General features: G+C 45.1%; 1 protein-coding gene across 2 annotated transcripts in view; it reads left to right on the forward strand.

The window, feature by feature from the left end:
* The first annotated feature begins 406 nt into the window (after positions 1-406).
* LOC147432161 (uncharacterized) overlaps positions 407-22,230 on the forward strand; it is a 41,062-nt gene continuing 19,238 nt past the window's right edge. The window contains exon 1 of one of the 2 annotated variants that reach the window (XM_086492151.1): positions 407-598. In XM_086492151.1, the coding sequence (XP_086348277.1) occupies positions 517-598 (82 nt within the window). In that variant the 5' untranslated portion in view covers positions 407-516. The remainder of the gene's footprint in view (positions 599-22,230) is intronic. The other variant, XM_086492152.1, reaches the window with a different exon arrangement.

Consider the following 22,230-nt stretch of genomic DNA (forward strand, 5'->3'; position numbering starts at 1 on the left):
AAACTGCCTGTACTTCGCTGGCTGCGGCTCCAGATGCCTCAAAGGAGGACTCTTCTTACACATATTGGGTGCGCAGGAGGACGGAGCAGGCTGCTCCTCGAGTCTCTACAAGAGGAGATCAAATCTGAGCGCATGGCAGAAGGGCTTGATGAAGTGGGGACCATCCGTCTCTGTCTTCTGGGAACCTGCGACGCTGTATAAGTCTACACTGTCTACGTGAGAAGCTGCAACGACGTTTTTTTCTATTTATTAATCTGTCCTTAGCTTTTTGGTAGTGTGAAAGCAGCCAGTGAGACGTCGCCACTTGGTGGCTTGTGCAATAAGATAGGGAGAAAAGAGCCTTTGGCTCACCAAGTAAATAAGACAAGGAAGGGAAATACGTAAACAAGGCATGTATAAATCTAGATAGAGAGAAACGTAAAAGTGATCCACGCGCCAACTGATTCTCTTTATCTCGGCATGGTAAAGAGATCCAGATGCGATGCCAGCTCTGAACAATCATGAGGGCTTTGCTTAATGCTGGCTGCGCGACTCGGCGACATTGCAGTAACTAGGCAGCAGATTCACATTCGATCTCTCAGAGCGGCCATGGCCACAGGTATGAGAGAGAGAGAGAGAGAGAGAGAGAGAGAGAGAGAGAGACGCATTCATCTGGTTTTATGAGCACACAACTTGTTATGAGCTCCCCCTCATTTTCATTCATCCGGTTTTATGAGCACACAACTTGTTATGAGCTCCCCCTCATTCTCATTCATCCGGTTTTATGAGCACACTCTTGAGTGATTCTACTCTCTCTCTCTCTCTCTCTCTCTCTCTCTCTCTCTCTCAAAGCACAGCTGACATTCTATTACTTGACCCAAAATGGTGTCTACTCTTAAGGGAAAATAATATTTGTTACATAAGACGCCCATAGGCAATTGCAAAGACCAATTGCCAAAAGAGTGCCTCGGCAACAACTCTAGGAGGAAAGAGGAGGAGGGAAAGGGTATCCACCAAAGCCTTTGAAAGATAGGCACCTCTAAATTGGTGTGAAGAGGAAAACCATCCAAGAAAGTATGGAGCGTAATTAAGAAGCCCTAGAAATTATCAAAAGATACACGAAGACATAGGGCGGTGAAGGATGGGAGAGAGGAGGCTGAAGACTATTGCCATGGAAGGTGTCCATCTAGGATGAAGGAAGAAAAACCACCAGTGAAATGCCATGAAAGAAATCGAGGAGACTGCAGGTCAATAGCTAAGTAGCCGCTAAAAAGCACCATTGCAAGAGGAATCCTGCAAAGGCGGTGTCGAAAGCGAGTAGAGCAAACACCAACAAAGCAAAGGAATCCACCAATGACGTGCCATGAAAGAAATTGAGGAGATTGCAAAGCAACCGTCGGATATGCACCACCACAAGAGAGAGTGTGATCACTTCCGGCAAGGGGTCTGACGAAAACACAGAGATACCTACAAACTACATATTGGCACAATTTTAGTACTTCAAACAATTCAAATAACAAAAGGAAATAGAGAAAGAGACGACACAATGCTGCGGAGTACCGAGCCAAGACGCAAGATTGGTGCCCCTCTCAGTATTTCTTTATTATATCTTCAAGATAGTACAACTCCCCATGGGTCCTGCTCTTCAAGCTCTACGTCGAGATGCCTCAAAGACCGGCCCATGGGGCTCTTCTAAGGAGTACAAGGGATGCTAAAAACAGAGCCCCAAAAGAATTACGCCAAAAAGCACTTAATTTTAAAAGCATCTGCTCCAAAAAACTAGCGCTCAAATTTGTCCAAAACAGCTAGCCCGTGTCACAAAATTCCGTATAGCTTGCCACGTCACCAGCCAACGCAATTTGCGGAAATTCCATTTGGTAGCCATGTGTCATGTTCAGTGTGAAACATGGGGGTCCGTATTGTTGCCACGTCACTGACTTGTCACATATCCCTCTCTTAAAGAAGAGTAATCGTCCTCGATTACACCTACAAAATTTGCTATAGGACATAATTTTTCTCAGTAGACATTGACTCTAAGTCTCAGTGTACTAGAGTCCACAAAGATGTACATTCACTGAACATGCAGTTCACAAATCACACACTTAGTTCACACTGAACACTATGTTTCAATCATTCAGTTTAGTCATCTCATCCATCCAGAAGTCTTGATGCTCCTAGATTTGTGAGTGGCCATCTCATCCCTCTAGAACTTCTGATGCGCTCACCACAGTATCTAGTCATCTCATTCATTTGTGAATTCTTGATGTACTAGAATCTTATTTCATCATTCATCATTCATTCATTCAAATTTCAAAACAAAATTCATGATTCTTATCTTGAATCAAAATGCTATGGGATTCATTCTTGAGCTATCGTTTCTCTCGATTGCTTTCATATGCAACTCATCCTCGATTTCACTTGCAAAACAGACAAAATTTCAAGGAGATGGCTCACCTTGTTGCAAAAGAGTGGATGTCCAGCTTCATGCTCTCATATGCTTCTAAATGCATCTTCCTTGCTCCTATTACCTTGTATCTGTAAACAAATAACAAAAGCTTCGAAAAACATTAATTTTACATATGCAGAAATTTTCTGTAGAAACCTTTTTTTTTGAAAACCCTAATTTTCCAAAATTGTTGGAATCAAAATCCGTTTGTGTCAATGTGTAGAGCTTGTCGAGAGGATCAACTCTGCCTTCTGTCGCATATCCAATTTCTCAATAGTTGAGGAGATTTTTAGAGGTCTCTGCAACAAAGAAAAGCGTCAAAAAGCATGTTTTTAGAGCTTTCTAGGGCAAAAACGAACTCTGTATCTTCTTTTCCTCGTTCTCTTCTCGGTTTTTCTTCATCCCACTCCATAGCTCCCATGTGTAGATAAACATAGGATCTGTTTTCTCTTAAAAAAAGGGGAAAAAAAGGATAATTCCTATAGAATCTCTTTGTTCTTCTTCCATGTCAATAGGATCGTGCTTCGGTTTGCATAGGGAAAGGGAGCAAGCTTTGCTCTGATACCATTGTAATCATCTATCAAGGGGTCGAACGAAAACACAGAGATGGTTGCAAACTACACATCTGGCACACTTTTAGTACTTCAAACAACTTAAATAACAAAAGGAAATAAAGAAAGAGATGACAACGTGTGGCGGAGTTCCGAGCCAAGATGCATTGGCCCCAAAGACTGGTGCCCCTATTGGTATTTCTTTATTATTGCTTCAAGATGGTACAACTCCCGATGAGTCCAGCTCTTCAATCTCTGCGTTTAGATGCCTCAAAGACTGGCCCATGGGGCACTTATAAAGAGTACAAGGGATGCTAAAAATAGGTCTTCAAAAGCATTGAGTCAAAAAGCACTTAATTTTAAAAGCATTTGCTCCAAAAAACTAGCGCCAAAATTTGTCCAAAACAGCTAGCATGCTTCACGGAATTTCATACAGCTTGCCACGTTACCAACCAACGCAATTTGCGGAAGTTCCGTACGGCAGCCACGTGTCATGTTCAACATGAAAATGCGGGGTCCCACGTCATTGACTTGTCATAGGGAGCCACGAAGTCGGCGTAGAAAGCGATAAAAGCAACCACCACTAAAATTAAGGGGGAACAAGAAGGATGAATGGAAGAGTGGCAACAATGTGAAGCAAACCATCGGGAGTTGAGGCTCTCATATGGGCCAAACCAATCAAGCTGTTGGTGTTGGGAGGAAATCACCACATTGAAGAACCCACTGTAGCCGCCCCTGCGTCTATCTCTCTCTCTCTCTCTCTCTCTCTCTGTGCCTCTCTTTTGCAACGTGTGTCTCCTCTTTTCTATGCTCTCTTTATTTCTTCACGGTGTCAATGCAAGAAGGTCGGGGACTGCTTGGAGGAGCAATTTCATCACAGTAACTTGATTCAATTTGCTGCATTTCTGTGTAGGCCCTCAGTTTTAAGTAGCCCACCGCGAAAAACCTTGTTCTTTGCACCATCTACATGGGATCTCACCACTACTTTCAGCCCTCTTCATTGGACCCGCGTTTTATGGAGTTCCATTTTGGAAATCGTCAAAATTTGGCTGGCGATAGTTTTGAGCCAATTGAAGCGTCGTTTCTGCAAGATCTATGCACTCTTATTGCTGCATCATGCAGACAGCTTGCACATCAGCCACCTCCTTGCAAATTGACCCAAATTTGAGCAGTTTTGCATCTATAAATGGTATGCCATTGTTTGAATTATTAAAAATCGGTCTTAGATCAGCCTTTGCAATTACGAAGCAACTGCTTTTGTGGCAGCTGACATTTGCATTTTTGGAGCATCTATTTGCATTCTTTTCAAGGGCTTCTCGGATCTCTCATCTGCTGCATAAGCAATCTCTTTCTTGTAATATTCTCATCAATTCTGGTGGATCTACCATCGTGCATCAGGTGCTATGTTGTTGGTGTTTGCTTTAGGTGTCAACATAAGAAGGTTGGGGACCGCTTGCAGACTTTATTCCGGGAGGAGTGATTTCATCACGGTAACTTGTGTGCGTTTTTGTGTAGGCGCTTAGTTTCAAGTAGTCCGTTGCAAAAAAGCTTGTTCTTTGCACCGTCCACACGGGATCTCACCTCTTCTTTCATCCCTCTTCATTGGACTCGGGTTTTGTGGAGTCTGAGCGACCTTGGGAAAGTATAGCAATGGGGATTATTTTATCTTTGATCTTCCAAGGACTCAGAGTGGGCATGACGGTATTTGGATCATAATTGACAGACTCGTACTAGTAAAGATGTCAGATGCAGCGGAATTGAAATGGTGAAGATCTAGGTTTTACACTTTAACAAATCCTTTACTTCTTTTTGTTGCGTTAGTGATTTGTTTTAGATCGTATGATGGTTCCTTTTACTTTTTCCTGGAGAGCAAGAATGAGAGAATGCACTAGAGATGTGTGGAGAGAGAGAGAGAGAGAGAGAGAGAGAGAGAGAGAGAGAGAGAGAGAAAATAGGAGAATGACACCCAATGGGGTCCCAACCAACCCTCTCAAGGGCCCCCCACACCGTTGCCGATGTGGTATTTGCTTTAGATTGCGTAAATGGAATGTACACACATGCAATACCTCAAGTGCAGACTCTACTGACTCGAATAATGACTGTCGCCACGGTAACTCCTCAAGACGAGGCACCTCCGGGGCTGATTTGATGCACCTTTGGATCCTTCTCGATGTGGGATTGCGGATGGCCACCAAGGGGTAGATCTGGGACTGAATTGTGCTCCGAATGTGAGAGGAATGAAGTGCTGAAAGCTGGCTGCAAGAACGCAGCATTGCAACGTAAAACGCAGCATATCTCTCTCGTATTTCAGGGTTGAACATGCAGATGTTGATGACGGTGATGATGGGCAGCAATGGAGTACTCGATGCCGGCGAGGGAATGGCCGAGGGGAGGCTTGATTGGCTGCCAAAATACCAAACCGCAACGGGAAGATCGCGAGGCCAGATCTGAGCCGCTTTCCGGCGAGGGAGTTGGCTGAAATCTGAAAACGCTGGGCTGTTAGGCTGAAATCTCCTAACGCTAGGCTGATCTGCTTGTGGGAGAAGCACCAAGGCTGAATGGGTGCAAAACGTGAGGGTTGGTTCTGCAAAACACTGGCTGATCCTGTAGCGCTAGCTCTCATCTGCCACTTGCTCCAAGGGAGGGGTCTACTGCTTCCTTTCTAAGGCTGAAATTGGAGTTATGAACTCCCTTAAGCTTAGGTAGGGCAAACTGTCCACCACACCCAACAAATAAATTATAAAAATGATTTATCAAAAAGTTTGGCCCGGGGGGTCAGTTTGGGTGAAATTGTCGTACATCTGTCCACCTGGGAATCCGATCGATGCGGGGGATGGCTTGTTGGGTTCCTCTAACCTAACACTACATGCACGTCATGCCATATGGCCACTATAGTGTAATAACATGTGTCAAAACGCGTGTACAAACCATTTATGCGAGAGGGTTTCTAGAGTGGAAAACCTATTCTAATGGACTTGTCCGGACATGCAGGTCTTGCGAACAAGCTCACAAAATTACTGGTACTAATTCTCTTAGGATTCTAGACACTCCTATCTAGGCAGAAGGGGAAAATTGGCTCTGGAGATGGATGAGCATGTCCAAGTGCCGCACAGAGCCATGTGCACGTGACATCCCCTCTTGCTTAAGTTGAGGTACGGGTACCAATGTGCATTGCTTCCTTGTATGAGGCTAGCAAATCCGGGTAGTTGGTGAAACATTACTCATCCACCCAAGCCGCTTCATGTGTCCCTCGATCCTTGAATTTGAGGAAATATTGCTTTGCTTCCTTCTTGTATTGCCACACTGTAATGGAAGCATTCAAAAACGCTTTGGCTTGGTGACAATGATCTTTGATGGTTCTTCTTTTGGATTGCTTCTTGGAAGTCCACTCTTGTTGCGGCAGCTCATCAGGTCCATTTTGGAAACTTGCTGTTCCTCCTGTAGACGCTCCAAAAGAAAGGCCATGTGAGGTCTTGGCTTCTGGAATTTGACCATCCTTGTCTTGAGTGCCCTGAAATCCACACAAAACTGAAATGAATTTGGTTTCTTAAGAAGAAAGAGAACTGGTAAACCAAAAGACCATACCCTTGTGTAAGGTGCAGCGAAGTGAATGTTGAACTTTGCTCAAGATGAGTGCTCCGAATTGTGCTCAAGGGTTCCTTTTACTTACGGAAGGGAGAGCCTTCCGTCCTTTAATGAGAGAGTGCAAGTGATCACAAACAAAGTGGATAAACACTGTGAATGAAAGTGCTGAGACTGAGAGATAGAGAGAGAAGAATGCGACACTAGGATGTTGTCAAAACCCTCCTCCGAAGGCCCCACTCTCTATGGCGAGAGCGGTCTACTATTGATTGCACAAATCTCTACAATGCTTGGACTTGCCGACGATGTCGACAACGACGAGGACGACGATGAGACGGGCTGAAATCTGAAAATGCTAAGGGCTGAAATCTGCAAATCTTTATCTGCTGAATTCTGACGCTATGTCAGTGACGATGTCGATGACGACGACGACGCGACGACGACGCGCTGAAAACGCAAATGCTGAAATCTGCGGTTTCCGGGATGAAACTACAAACTTCGTGGGATCTGACTGTGCCGCGAAGATCTACTGCGGGAAGGTGAGATCTACAAGGTTCGGGACTTGTTCTACTGTGTCTAGTGCTGAAAATTGAAAACGTTGGTTCCTCTTGTGGTTCTGTCGCGGTAGATCTGCAAAACACTGGATTGCTAGGCTGATGCAAAAACGCTAGGGTTGAAAACTGATCATCTTGCAAAAACACTAAGGTTCCTGCTGTCTTGCTGTGGCCAGGCTGATTTGCTGTACAAAAACGCCAGGTCTGGTCTTGATCCAAAAATGCTAGCTTCTCTCGTGTGATGCAAAAACGCTAGGACATCTTGGGGGTCCTGCTGAGAAGTTGTCTGTTGAGCAAGTGCTCCTGCTGCCTCTTCTGCCAGAATTGCTAGCGCTAGGTTTTTCTTATATAGTCACTTACTGAATTTGCCCTACCCAGTTCCCAACAAAAGTCACATAAAAATAATAAGTGAAAAATGTCAAAAATAGGGAAAATAGGTCTATGCACTATAAAAATGCTCCTGATGGGTTTTGATGAAAATCTGATGATCATGCTATGTGCAACCAGAGGATATGCATCTACTCTAAGTTTCTGGACATGCACGGTTTGTGAACAGACTCACAAAAGTGCAAGATCACTTCCTAATCTAATTGAACTGAACCCATGTCATGAAGTAGCTTGTCCAAGTACACATAGGGTTAGATGTGTCACGTGACATCCCCTCCTTTTCAAAGTGAGGTACTGGTACCGAATTGTATGGCGTCGAGGGAGATGGCCAACAATGTCTTGAATCCTGGAAAGGACTCTTTACCGGCCCACTCTGATGCGTGGGTCATGCGATAGTTGAACTTCCTAAAGGTCAGCAACGCTTGCTTCTTTGGGCCGTGCCGAAAGCGACAGTCTTGTGTGGCTCCTTCGATGCTTCATCTTTGTCCGTAGTCATGCGTCTACCTTCTTCAAGAATCTCCGAAAATGAAAATTCTTGAAACCACTTCCAACACAAAAACATGAACATACCCATTCCATGTAAAGTGATTGGAAAAATTCTAGTCTTCCGAAAAGACTGTGCATGCAATGTAGATGAACAAAGAGACGGAGTGCCAAACTGTTTATCAAACACACGTAAACAACGGGGTCGAATCTTGACTTTCTGATCTAAATCAATCAACTGTGGCAAAACACAATGGAAATGCCGATGCTTGATGCTCAATCCTTCTTGTGCTCTTCCGAAAACTGTCATGCCAAGGAAGAGACATGGAATGTGAATTCCTTGGGTGCAAACATTTCAGCTTTTCATGAGTAATCCGTATACATCCGTGCTCATTCATGAGTGAATTGTGCTCAACGTACAATATGTCATGCCTATGAAAAGGGATCACATAAGGACGGTGACTAAAATACAGGAAAGCATCACGAATGACACACTCGAACAATGCGTACTGACTAATCATGCGCATACACAATACTTCCTGTGGGGGTTCTTTGGACCTTGACTCGAGAGCCGAGTTCGGTTCTTCGTGATCAATCGAATCTTCCTGTGAGGGTTCTGTGGACCTCGACTCGAAAGCAAAGATCGGTTCTTCGTGATTGATCGAATCTGCAACGAGGTTAGCTTCACTAGAAAAAGTGTCAACTAAACCATCATCCTTGTGAACAATCATATCATCTTCTTGGAAATCATCATGCTTGTGAGAAATCACATCTTTTTCTTGCAAAGCATCATGCTCATCATCTCGCTTATCATTATCATGCAAATCATGTGAGTGAGACTGAGAGAGTCTCCTTCTCCTGAATCCTTTCAATCTTAGCCTACACATTTGAAATGAGGGATGAAGAATGAACAACTTGCTCTCCACGAATGACAAGGGGAGAGTCACTTTTGACATTGAAAATGAACGTATTTTCCGCCCAATCAATAAGAGGGTTATGTTCACGAAACCATCAAATGCCTAAAAGCATATCACATCCTGTAAGAGGAGAGACTACAAATTTTCTCCGGAAGGACACTTGTTGAACATTGAACAAAACATCAAGGCACTCTTGCGTGATGAGAGAGTCCATACCTGGAGAGAAGCCTGACACCTCGAAAGGAGATGTCTTGCAAATCTCCAAGCGGGCTCTTTTGACAAGAGAATCACTAATCAAATCATGCATACTGCCTGGGTCAAACAATATGACAAAACGTTGACCATTTGTCACAAAGTGATGACGTGGCGGACAGCAGAAACCTTAATTTCTGCCAGAAACCCTAAAATTCCTGCAAACCCTAATTTTTGCCAAAAACCCTAAATTCCGGAAATCGCGGAGGCGGATTATTAAATTTTTTTTTTTTTTGGAAAATGATGAGCGACGCGAATTTTGCGTTTGCTTTTTTTTTATAAAAAAAAGAGAAAAGACTCTCTAAGAGAGAGAGAGAACTGATGCTTTTGATTTTAAAAGCTTTTGGGGCTCTGCTTTTGGGCATCCCTTGTAACCTTTAAATTAGTGGTGAGGGCCTCACTTCTCAGAGCATCTGGACGCAGAGTCTGAGAGTGAAACCCTAACCGCTCTCTTGTACTTTGATGATTGATTAATACAAAAAGAAATACCGAAAGGGGCGCCAGTCTTTGGGGCCAATATCTCTATGCACGGAACTCCGCCGGGCCAGTGCAAATCTATTGTGATCTGTGAATTGTTTTGAAGTGGTTATTTGGTGCTGTCGCGGTTGATTCTTGACTTGGAGTGTCCAAGTCTGTTACAGTGGTATCAGAGCACGGCCGATTTCTCTTCTACGGGAAATCCGATCTTCGAATTTTTTTTCCGTGGCACCTATGGCTTCAAGCAATGATCAGTCGACTCCCTCTGCATCTGGAGATGCGGGCAGGGATCACAACGAAGATTCCGGCACGGAGTATGGCCCGCCTAGGCCTACTCCAGCGGAGAAGCGAGAGATGGAGCGTCGAAAATTGATTGATGATGCAACAAAGATGATGCTCAATTTTGCCAAGGACCCGAAGATGGCAAGATATATGAACCAGACCTCTTTGGAAGAGGTACAGACAGAGTGGCAGAGAACCACAACACCACTCCCGAAACCCGCTCTCAAGAAACCTTCTGCCTCCAAGAAATATACGGAGAAGGAACTGGAGAACGTGGTTGATGCACGGATTGCTCAACTTTTCAACGTCCAAAGGAAAGGCAAAAAGCAGAAGAAAGGTACTGACTTCCCGGGATATTTGGGTCGTCAGTCGACATTCGATAAAGCAAAGAAACTGAAGAAGCGCGTCAAGTTTGAAGGCCTACCCAGTTCTTCTTCTTCTTCTTCTGACAGTGACAGGAAAAGCAAAAAGAGAAGCAAGAAACAACGCTTCGGAAAGGGCAAGAAAAAGGCAAGGAAGTCTAAGTCTCGCCCAGTGAGTGACACTTCTACAGAGGACTCGTCTACGGACAGTTCAGACTCTGACAACGGAAACTTTTATGCGAACAAGAGGAATTTTTACAAAGCCAACCAGTATGACTTTCTCGAAGATAAAAGCAAGAAAGTTCGAGAGTTTAATGAAGGTGGCCAAGCACTTAAGTTTGATACTTTTTCGGGATACTCCGATGCTTCGAAGGCTTTGTCTTTTATACAGCAGTTTGACATCGCTTTCGCGGGAGGACGCTATTCAGAGCACTCCAAGATTCGGAGAGCTGCCTCTTATTGGAATGCTCGCACTTGGTGGTCCACGCTTCTATTAAGCAAGACTGTGCCAGTTACATGGCTGAAATTCAAGAGGCTTTTTATTTCTTCTTGGTTGACTCAAGAGTTTGAGCGAGATATACGAGCTGCTTGGAACCATCTCCGGATGACCAAGAGCGATGCAATGAATTCTTACTGTGAAAGATTCTGGAACTCTTTTCTACCTGCCTCTTCATTCAAGAAGATCTCGTTCAGAGAACAGATTGAGCGGTTTACATTGGGTCTACCTACAAAGATCCGAGACCACTGCTTGGAACAGAAGTCAGCTTCTATTCAGGAGTTGATGAGTCATGCGAAGCGGGGCTTTGCCATTCACTCTGGCAGTCTGACCTACCCCACAGATGAGGCCATGACACAACGAGCCGAACAGACTTCTGGGAATGAAAGTAGAATGAAAAAGAGCAACCCAGAGAAAAAAAAAAGGATGCACGACCCAAGCTTACTCTTGAGAAGAGAACTCGCTTCATCAGAGAGGGGAAGTGCTTTGGATGCGGGGAACATGGACATATTTCCGCAAAGTGCCCTGATAAGGCACAGAAAGAACAGAATGATAAAGACGACAACAGGTCTGAGAGTTCGAGAGCAGCTGAGGAGTGTGGCAGAAAAGGCAGATAGAAAAGCAGAACTGGTACCACATGGCGTGGGACCTGCACCGAATCAAATGAATGAAAGTACAAACTTTGCCGCTTTTTTGGGGCAAAGTGAAGGATCAGGAAGCTCTTTTGAAGGAGCCAAGGCCAACTTCTTTTCACTTGGAATTGGCGGCTCGATTTGGAACTACGCTCGACAGACTGATGCCACAGGCGGAGGTAGTTCGACTGGCACCCGGATGGGATGTTGCCATTACACCGAGCATTGGCAAACTTCGTTTGCAATGACAGGGGTGTTCAGGGCACGTGAGTGACGTTCTACTCGGGATCCCTTGGTACCACAAGAACTACACCGTGGTTGACTACCAGGCCGAGAAAGCGACTTTGATAAATGAAGGGCTTAGAGATTGTACTTGAAGAACTTCAGTTTTCTTACTCATTCTTTTGGGAGAACTGAACGATGGATAAAAGTTGAATATGTTTTGACCTGAAGAAAAGAACGCCAAGATTTTTTTCTCCACGCTCATGCCGATTGCTTTTGAGAGGGCCTGAAGATCATACCATTGATCTGATATCTGGAAGCACGCCACCGAATCGGCCACCTTATCGTGTGAGCCGAGTACAGAATGAAAAGATTATGAACTCAGTGAAAAACCTCTTGGAAAAGGGTCTTGTCCAGCCTAGTACTTCACCGTATTGCTCTCCAGTGTTCTTGGTTTTGAAGAAAGACGGATCTTGGAGAATGTGCATCGATTATAGCACTCTCAACGAAATCACCATCAAGAACAGATTTCCGATTCCTAGGATCGATGATATACTCGACAGGTTACAGGGATCCTCGTGCTTTAGCAGGATTGACTTGAAGAGTGGATATCATCAGATCAGGATAGCGCCAGGAGATGTCTACAAGACAGCTTTTCGGACGACTTTTGGGTTATTTGAGTTTTTGGTGATGCCTTTTGGCTTAACCAATGCTCCTGCGACATTTAACCGGATGATGGACATGATATTTCGAGAGTACAGGCTATTTGTTCGCACTTTCTTTGACGACATCATTGTTTTCTCCAAGAATGAGGCAGAACACAGAGATCATCTGCTTCAAGTCTTTCAGGCATTACGAGATCACACGTTAGTGATTAATGCAAAGAAAAGTGAATTTTTCCTACTAGAGATACACTTTTTGGGACACATTGTGTCAGCAGCAGGAGTGCGAATGGACCCGGCCAAGATAGAGACTATCCGTGATTGGCCCGATTTGAGGAATGTCCATGAAGTTAGAAGCTTCTTGGGACTGTGTTCGTACTATAGGCGGTTCATACGAAAGTTTGCAGAGGTTGCTTCCCCTTTGCATATCTTGACACAGAAAGGAGTACCTTTTTCGTGGGGACCCACAGAGGTGACTGCCTTTCAGACATTGAAAGAGAAATTCACTACAGGACCAGATTTGACTTTGCCGGACTTGCAGAAGTCATTTGAAGTATTTTGTGATGCTTGTGGTCGTAGTCTGGGTGCGGTCTTGATGCAAGAAGGCCATGTCATAGCTTACGAGAGCCGTTTGTTCTCTAGGCCGGAGATGACAGCACAGATCTATGGGAAAGAGCTTTTGGCGGTTATCCACGCTCTTACTCAGTGGCGGCATTACCTACTCGGAGCGGATTTTACTGTCTTTACAAACCATCAGAGTTTGCGCTACTTCTTGTCCCAGAAGCAGCTTTCGGAAAAGCAGATGCGGTGGGCGAACATCTTGTCACAGTTTCACTTCCAGATTGTCCATGTGCAGGGACAGAAGAATGTGGTGGCAGATGCTTTGTCTCGGAAACCGTTGGTTCTGGCTATTTCCGCGATACATCATAGGAGCTTCGAGGATATGGTCGATCAGTATGCCACAGATACAGATTTTGCAGATATTTTCACACGGATACGGGATGGGGAGACAGTAGCGGGATACTCCCTTCGGGAAGGCTACTTGATGAAAAAGACTATGTTGTGCGTTACACAGCCGTTGAGGGAAAAGGTTATGACTGAATGCCACTGTCCACCTTTTACGGGTCACCGCGGCATTGCTACCACCATGAAAGGGGTAGAGAGATATTTCTTTTGACCGAGACTCAAGAAAGATGTGGAAGAGTTTGTGCGCAGTTGCTAGGTATGCCAGAAGGTCAAGTTTGACAGGCATAAAGCACAGGGATTGTTACAGCCTTTACCCATACCCACCCGCCCCTGGGAAAGTATAGCAATGGATTTCATTTTTGATCTCCCGAGAACACAGAGTGGTCACGATGGTATCTGGATTGTTATTGACAGATTTAAGCAAACAGGCTCATTTCATTCCAGTGAAGAAAACAGTCAAGCCGGATCACTTGGCGAGACTGTTTGTGGCCCAGATTTTCAGATTACATTGCATGCCTGAGACAATTGTCTCCGACAGAGACCCCAGATTTACGAGTTTGTTTTGGAAGGCAATTTGGGAGAACATTAGCACGCGGTTGCAGTTCTCGTCATCGTTCCACCCGCAGACTGACGGGCAATCCGAGATTGCCAATTCAGTGGTTCTAGATTTATTGAAGTCTTATATCTCAGATCAGAAGACTCAATGGGAAAGATATTTACCTTTGGTGGAATTTGCCTACAATAACACGATACACTCGTCGACTCGTAAGGCGCCATTTGAGATTGTTGAAGGTGCTGCGAAGGTTCCACCCTTCTTGAGCACGAAAGATAAGATCTTTGAAGCGGATGAATATACGCGAGATCTGGATACGGCTTTTGCCAAGGTTCGCGAGACTTTGCAGAAGTCTCAAGAACGACAGAAAAAGGCAGCGGATCGCCATCGTCGCGACATGAAATTGAAGGAGGATGATTGGGTGCTCTTACGTTTTGAGAAGGCACGCCTAAGAAAGAAAAAGGGAAAGGAGAGGCTTTTTCCAAAGCTTAGTATGTGATACTACGGACCTTTCCAGATTATTGACAAGATAAATGATGTCTCCTTCCGATTGAAACTGCTAGATACTTGGAGGATTCACAATGCATTGCATGTGAGTCTCTTGAAACCTTTTAAAGGTGATGTGCCTGATGAGCAACCCGAAGTGGAAGAAAACGAGAAGATCCTTGTTCCTGAACAGATTTTGGCACATAACGATACGAAGAAAGGTAAAGTCTGAAGGCGGTTCTTGGTTTAGTTCAAGAACTTTCCTGGATTTGATGCGAAGTGGATGGAGGAGGAGGACCTAGCAGATACTCCTCGGATTGTGAAACTTTACCTCGATGTTTTGGTTTAGCATAGTCTACTCCAAACGGAACCCAGAATTCAGCTTGGCCGGAGATCTGGTGCAGTGGGATGCACAAGAGGGGAGTCACTCCACTCCTTTGTCAGCAGATGCCTCGATTTTGATACTAAAGTCACTGATGTCTCTTTGAGCTTCAGGGATACTGAGAGCTGACAGTATTCTGCTGGATGACTTTATGAAATGGAATTCCTGATTATGATATTGATTTGTTCTTGACTTCTTGTGAGTGCAGGAACTGATAGCCGAAATGACTGCAGCATTTTGGTCTACTTGATCTCGAATAGACATGGTTGCAATAGGGGTTAGTCAATCGGACATCGATGAGGTCCCGATTGGACCTAGATGTGATTGCTAGCTACATTGCCGATAAATCATGGTCTAAGATCCGAATGAATGTTGAATGTCATGTGATGTCCTGTGATGTTTGGTGATGTCGTGTGATGTGACTGTCGATTTTGTACATGTGCTAGATGTGTGTTCCTAGTACGTAGGTACTAACAGTCAGTGTCTGCTAAGACGGTTTATGGCTTTTGTCGGTTTTGCAGGCGTAATCGCGGTCGATTACAATGCTTTCAAGAGGGGGGTATGCCACAAAGTGATGACGTGGCGGACAGCAAAAACCTTAATTTCTGCCAGAAACCCTAAAATTCCTGCAAACCCTAATTTTTGCCAAAAACCCTAAATTCCGGAAATCGCGGAGGCAGATTATTAAATTTTTTTTTTTTGGGAAAATGATGAGCGACGCGAATTTTGCTTTTGCTTTTTTTTATAAAAAAAAGAGAAAAGACTCTCTAAGAGAGAGAGAGAACTGATGCTTTTGATTTTAAAAGCTTTTGGGGCTCTGCTTTTGGGCATCCCTTGTAACCTTTAAATTAGTGGTGAGGGCCTCACTTCTCAGAGCATCTGGACGCAGAGTCTGAGAGTGAAACCCTAACCGCTCTCTTGTACTTTGATGATTGATTAATACAAAAAGAAATACGGAAAGGGGCGCCAGTCTTTGGGGCCAATATCTCTAGGCACGGAACTCCGCCGGGCCAGTGCAAATCTATTGTGATCTGTGAATTGTTTTGAAGTGGTTATTTGGTGCTGTCGCGGTTGATTCTTGACTTGGAGTGTCCAAGTCTGTTACACCATTCACATGACCATAACACTTAATGAGAGACTCATCAATGGGAGGATCATGAGAGACTTGGGTCACACTCGTGTTCTCATTTATTGCATTGATAGAGGAAGTGGGTTCTGTGGATTCTTTAGATTCATTCGATTCAAGCTTAGGACATGTTCTTTTTATACGACCCTTGATGTGACAATGAAAACAACGACCTTCCTTAGAATAAATGCTTTGTTCTTCCGACGTGATGTATCCTTTTAAAATTCCTTGTTCTGCCTTTTCATCTGGAGTGAGCTTAGGTCGTTCTTACCATTCTTAGCGTTTTAACTGTTCGGAGGGTTCTGAGAAGTTTGAAAAGTACTTGTGGAAGTCTTGTTTTCCTTAGGCTTTCCCTTGTTGTGCTTCATCTCTTGTACGAGAGCAATTGCTACCGCCTTGTTGAGATCGATTGGATCAAGTACCTTCACATCAAACTTGATATACTCGTCCAATCCATAAAGGAATACCTCTTTGCGCTCCGCATCCGATTTGTGTAATTGAGTGCCGAGTTGCAAAACACGATTAGAGAAAGACATAACTGGCATACCGTTTTGCTTGAGACCGCACCAATCGTCCTTCAACCGTGCTAGGTAGTGTGGGAGCATAAACCGCGCCTTGAGCTTGTCTTGGAAGTCGGCCCAATTGAAAGAAAGGGGCGCGCCACCTCGGCTTCCTCTAGGTGCGTGGTCATCTGTGTCTCTTGCCATGCGTGGTACCAATTAATGGAATCACCGGCAAGGAACATAGCTGTTGTCAAAACCTTGCTATTTCCTGTCTTCTTAGTTGTCACAAAATAAGCATTAAATTGATGCAACCAAGAATGAATAACAGTAGCATCCATCTTACCATCATACTTACTGAAAGTCAACTTCTCTGTGACTGGGTTGTTCGAGTCCGAATCTCGGCTTGCGCCACTTGATGAACTACCAACATCTTTGGCCGGCTCGGACTTCGAGGTGAGAACCTGTCGGACCAACTCTTGCATGCGTAGTTCTCTCTGTGCCTCACGCTCGGCCTCCGAGGCTGCTCGTCTTTCTTCGGCCGCCTCCTTTCTTTGTGCTTTTCTTTTTTTTCGTTCCTCGGCTGCCAACCGCGCTTCGCGGTCCAAGGTTTCCTTTCTGGTTTGGCGTTCACGCTCAATGGCAATGCGATTCGCTTTTAGTTGTGCCATCACAACACGATTCGCTTCTTGTTGTTGTGCCATCAAGTCCATCATCGACTTGACCAAAGCCTCCATAGGATTTGGTACAATTTGTGGCATAGATGGGGAAGTAGGGTCCGAAAAACCTCCTTGGTGGTGAGATTCTTCTTCGCTACTGTCATGCCCATCACCTCCATGCGAAGTATCCATTCCGCTTCGGGTGATGACTATACACTGAGATCTTTGGTTCTTAAGTTCTCGAGGAACTTGGGTTCTTGAGGTTCTTCTTTAGCTTGCAATCTGTGTTAGAGAAGGATCTTCTCTTCACCCGAGTTCTTCTCTTTCCCGCGGGCGCATCTCTTGGCGGCCTTGCACTCACACCAAGGTTTCTTTTTCCCACCTCACGTCGATTGGTCGGCCGCTAAGTGCACGGTCTGCTCTCAATGAGTGAAAAGAGGAACAAGGGGAGGTTGGACAAGCCCTTCTTTCTTGTTCTTGGTTTCCTGTCACTCTTAAAAAACATGATTAGGAATCGACATGCCCAAGAGAACTTGGGTTGCGTGTGACCGCAACAAGCAAAAAAAATTCTGTGGTTCTTCCCTTGAGTGATACAGAACACTGCCAAAGCTTTGATACCAATGTAAGGTGTAGCGGAAGTGAATGTTGAACTTTGCTCAAGATGAGTGCTCCGAACTGTGCTCAAGGGTTCCTTTTACTTACGGAAGGGAGAGCCTTCGTTCCTTTAATGAGAGAGTGCAAGTGATCACAAACAAAGTGGATAAACACTGTGAATGAAAGTGCTGAGACTGAGAGATAGAGTGAGAAGCATACGACACCAAGATGTTGTCAAAACCCTCCTCCGAAGGCCCCACTCTCTATGGCGAGAGCGGTCTACTATTGATTGCACAAATCTCTACAATGCTTGGACTTGCCGACGATGTCGACAACGACGAGGACGACGATGAGACGGGCTGAAATCTGAAAACGCTAAGGGCTGAAATCAGCAAATCTTTATGTGCTGAATTTTGACGCTATGTCGGTGACGACGTCAATGCGACGACGATGCGACGACGATGAGCTGAAAACGCAGATGCTGAAATCTGCGGTTTCCGGGCTGAAACTACAAACTTCGCGGGATTTGACCGTGTGGCGAGGATCTGCTGCGGGAAGGTGAGATCTGTGAGGTTCGGGACTTGTTCTGCTGTGTCTAAGTGCTGAAAACTGAAAACGCTGGTTCCTCTTGTGGTTCTGTCATGGTAGATCTGCAAAACGCTGGACTGCGAGGCTGATGAAAAAACGCTAGGGCTGAAAGCTGTTCTTCTTGCAAAAACGCTAAGGTTCTTGCTGTCTTGCTATGGCTAGGTTGATTTGCTTGATTTGCTGTACAAAGACACCAGGGCTGGTCTTGATCCAAAAACGCTAGCTTCTCTGCTGTGATGCAAAAACGCTAGGACATCTTGGGGGTCCTGCTGAGAAGTTGCCTGTTGAGCAAATGCTCCTACTGCCTCTTCTGCCAGAATTGCTATCGCTAGGTTTTTTTTATATAGTCACTTACTGAATTTGCCCTACCCAGTTCCCAACAAAAGTCACATAAAAATAATAAGTGCAAAATGTCAAAAATAGGGAAAATAGGTCTATGCACTGTAAAAATGCTCCTGATGGGTTCTGATGGAAATTTGATGATCATGCTATGTGCAACCAGAGGATATGCATCTACTCTAAGTGTCTGGACATGCACGGTCTGCGAACAGACTCACAAAAGTGTCAGATCACTTCCTAATCTAACTGAGCTGAAACTATGTCATGAAGTAGCTTGTCCACGTACACATAGGGTTAGATGTGTCACGTGACACCTTGGGAGGGCGAAGCCTCCTAAACAAGAATTTACTTGGTTTTGGCTTCTCTTTATCCGGTTGAGAGAAAATTTTACTTGTGTTCCCAGCATGCAATTGGTTGGACACAATGTTCATAGGTCGGTGGGGAGGGTGTGTAAGTACGGAATTGACCTTGACAAAACCTTCACTATACCTATCAGGGATACCCAAGTTCCTTGATGTGAGGTTGACAGAGATGACCTCCGCTTGGGCTCCTTGGCGTAGCTCTTTGGAATACCGCTCTCGCCTCGAATGAAGACGGTCTATGACACATAATCTTTGATGAGAAACGTGAGCTTCTCCCAATCGATAATGGGCTTGAACCTGCGAAACCACTTAATGCCCAAAATGATATCATATCCTACAAGTTTGGAGACTACAAAACGACGAGTGATTAATTTGATGTTTTTGCATGGCAGATCAGCCTCGACAGTAGCAGACTCCAGCAAGTAGCCTAACGTTTTTGCATCAAGCTTCAGTTCAGCCCATCGTTTTTGATTTGCAGATCAGCCTCGGCGTTTTGCAGATCCATGGCGTCAGATCAGCCCATAGCCTCAGCGTTTTCAGTTTTCAGCATAGACACACCGCAGAATAGCCCCCAAACCTCGCAGATCTCACCTTCCCGCATCTGTTCCTCGCCGCATGGTTAGATCCACCGAAGTTTGTAGTTTCAGCCCAGAAACACAGATTTCAGCATCTGCGTTTTCAGCGCGTCGTTGTTACATCGTTGTCATCACCGTCGTCACCAACATAGAGTCAGAATTCAGCAGTTAAAGATTTGCAGATTTCAGCCCGTCTCGTCGTCGTCCTCATCGTCGTCGACATCGCCGGCAAGTCCACTGCATTGTAGAATATTTGTGCAATCAATAGTAGACCGCTATCGCCATAGAGAGTGGGGCCTTCGGAGGAGGGTTAGACAACATTCTGATGTCGTATTCTTCTCTCTCTATCTCCCAGTCTCAACACCTTCATTCACAGTGTTTTACCACTTTGTTTGTGATCATTTGCACTCTCTCACTAAAGGAACGGAAGGCTCTCCCTTCCGTAAGTAAAAGGAACCTTGAGCACAGTTCGGAGCACTTATCTTGAGCAAAGTTCAACATTCACATCTGCTGCACCTTACATTGGTATCAGAGCTTTGGCAGTGTTCTGTATCACTCAAGGAAAGAATCACTGATTTTGTTTTGCTTGTTGCGATCGCACGTAACCCAAGTCCACTTGGGCATGTCGATTCCTAATCGTGTTTTTGAAGAGTGACAGGAAACCCAAGAAAGAAGGGCTTGTCCAACCTCCCCTTGTGCCTCTTTTCACTAATTGAGAGCGGACTGTGCACTTAGCGGCCGGCCAATGGACGTGAGGTGGGAAAAAGCAACCTTGGTGTGAGCGCAAGGCTGCCAAGGGGTGCGTCTTTGGAAAAGAGTAGAGCTCGGGTAAGAGAAGATCCTTTTCTAACACAGATTGCAAGCGAAAGAAGAACCTCAAGACACTCAAGACTCTAGAACCTCAAGAACCTCAAGACTCAAGAACCCGTGAACCCAAGATCCATAAGAACCCAAGTTCCTCGTGAACTTAAGAACCAAAGACTTCAGTGTATGGTCATTACCCGAAGCGGAATGGATACTTCACATGGAGATGATGAGCATGGAAGTGGCGAAGAAGAATTTTCCTCACCGGGAGGTTTTTCTGACCCGCCCCCTTCCCCATCTACGCCAAGGATTGCACCAAATCCTATGGAGGCTTTGGTCAAATCGATGATGGATATGATGTTACACCAAGAAGCGCGACGCGATACCTTGGAGCATGAGCGCAAAGAAAGACGAGAATCCATGGAACAGGACCACCAAGAAAGACAGGAATCCATGGAACGGGAGCGCCAAGAACGACAGGCATCTTTGGATCGCGAGCGTGAGTAATCGCTCTTGGCGGTTGAAGAATGAAAAGAAAGAAAAGCAGAAAGAAAGGCAGCTATTGAGCGTGAGCGTGAGCAAGCGCGCTTGGCGGCCGAAGCACGAAAGAAGGTGGCCGAAGAGAGGAGAGCGGCTTTGGAGGCAGAGCGTGAGGCGTAGAGAGACCAACGCATGCAAGAGTTTGTCCGACAGGTTATCACCTTGAAACCCGAGCCGGCCAAAGATGATGGTGGTTCCTCAAGTGGCCCAAACCGAGATTCGGACTCCAACAACCCCGTCACTGAGAAGTTGACTTTCAGTAAGTATGACGGTAAGATGGATGCTAGTGTTATTCATTCTTGGTTGCATTAATTTAATGTTTATTTTGCGACAACTAAGAAGATAGGAAATAGCAAGGTTTTGACGGCAGCTATGTACCTTGCCGGTGATGCCATTAATTGGTACCACGCATGGCAAGAGGCACAGTTGACCGCGCAGCTAGAGGAAGCCGAGGAAGGCGCGCCCCTTTCTTTCAATTGGGCCGACTTCCAAGACAAGCCCAAGGCGTGGTTTATGCCACCACTGTACCTAGTGCGGTTGAAAGAGGATTGGCGCAACCTCAAGCAGAATGGTATACCAGTCATGTCTTTTTCTAATCGTGTTTTGCAGCTCGGCACCCAATTACGCAAATCGGATGATGAGCGCAAAGAGGCTTTCCTTTTTGGGTTGGACGAATATATGAAGTTTGATATAGAAGTCTTCGACCCCGCGGATCTCAACAAGGCGGTAGCAATTGCTCTCTCCCAAGAGATGAAGCACAACAAGGGCAAGCCTAAGGAGAACAAGTCGTGTCAAAGTACCTCCCAGACTTCTCAGAACCCTAAGAATGGTAAGAACGATAATTCTTCTAGCCAGTCTTCCTCTATTTCTTGGGAAAAGAAATCTAACAATGAATCTAAGGGTAAAGCTAAAACACCTACTAAACCTAAGCTCACTCCTTATGAAAAAGCCGCAAAAGGAATTATAGGAGGATACATAACGGCAGAAAAACAAGTCATTTATGCTAGAAAGGTCGTTGTTATCAATGTCACGTCAAGGGTCACATTAAAGCGGCTTGTCCTAAGACAACCCCACCTAAAGAACCTAAGACACCCACAACCACCACAAGCACTTTAATGAACCAAGCTGAATCTTCTCATGTCTCTGACACACACATTGATGAGTCTCTCATGAAGTGTTGTGGTCATGTAAAGGGTCAGTGTTTTGTCATATTGTTTGATCGAGGCAGTATGCATGATGTGATTAGTGTCTCTCTTGTAGAGAGAGCCTGCCTAGAGGTTAGTCAGACATCTCCTCTCGAGGTGTCGGCTTCGCTCTCGGTATGGACTCTCATCACGCAAGAGTGCCTTGATGTGTTGTTTACAGTTCAATAAGCTGCTGTCCGTAGAAAATTTATTGCGTCTCCTCTCTCAAGATGTGATATGCTTTTGGGCATTAGATGGTTTTGTGAGTATAACCCTCTTATTGACTGG

This window comes from Adiantum capillus-veneris, chromosome 20 (assembly GCF_014529385.1).
Source record: "Adiantum capillus-veneris isolate H3 chromosome 20, ASM1452938v2, whole genome shotgun sequence".
Lineage (NCBI taxonomy): Eukaryota > Viridiplantae > Streptophyta > Polypodiopsida > Polypodiales > Pteridaceae > Adiantum > Adiantum capillus-veneris.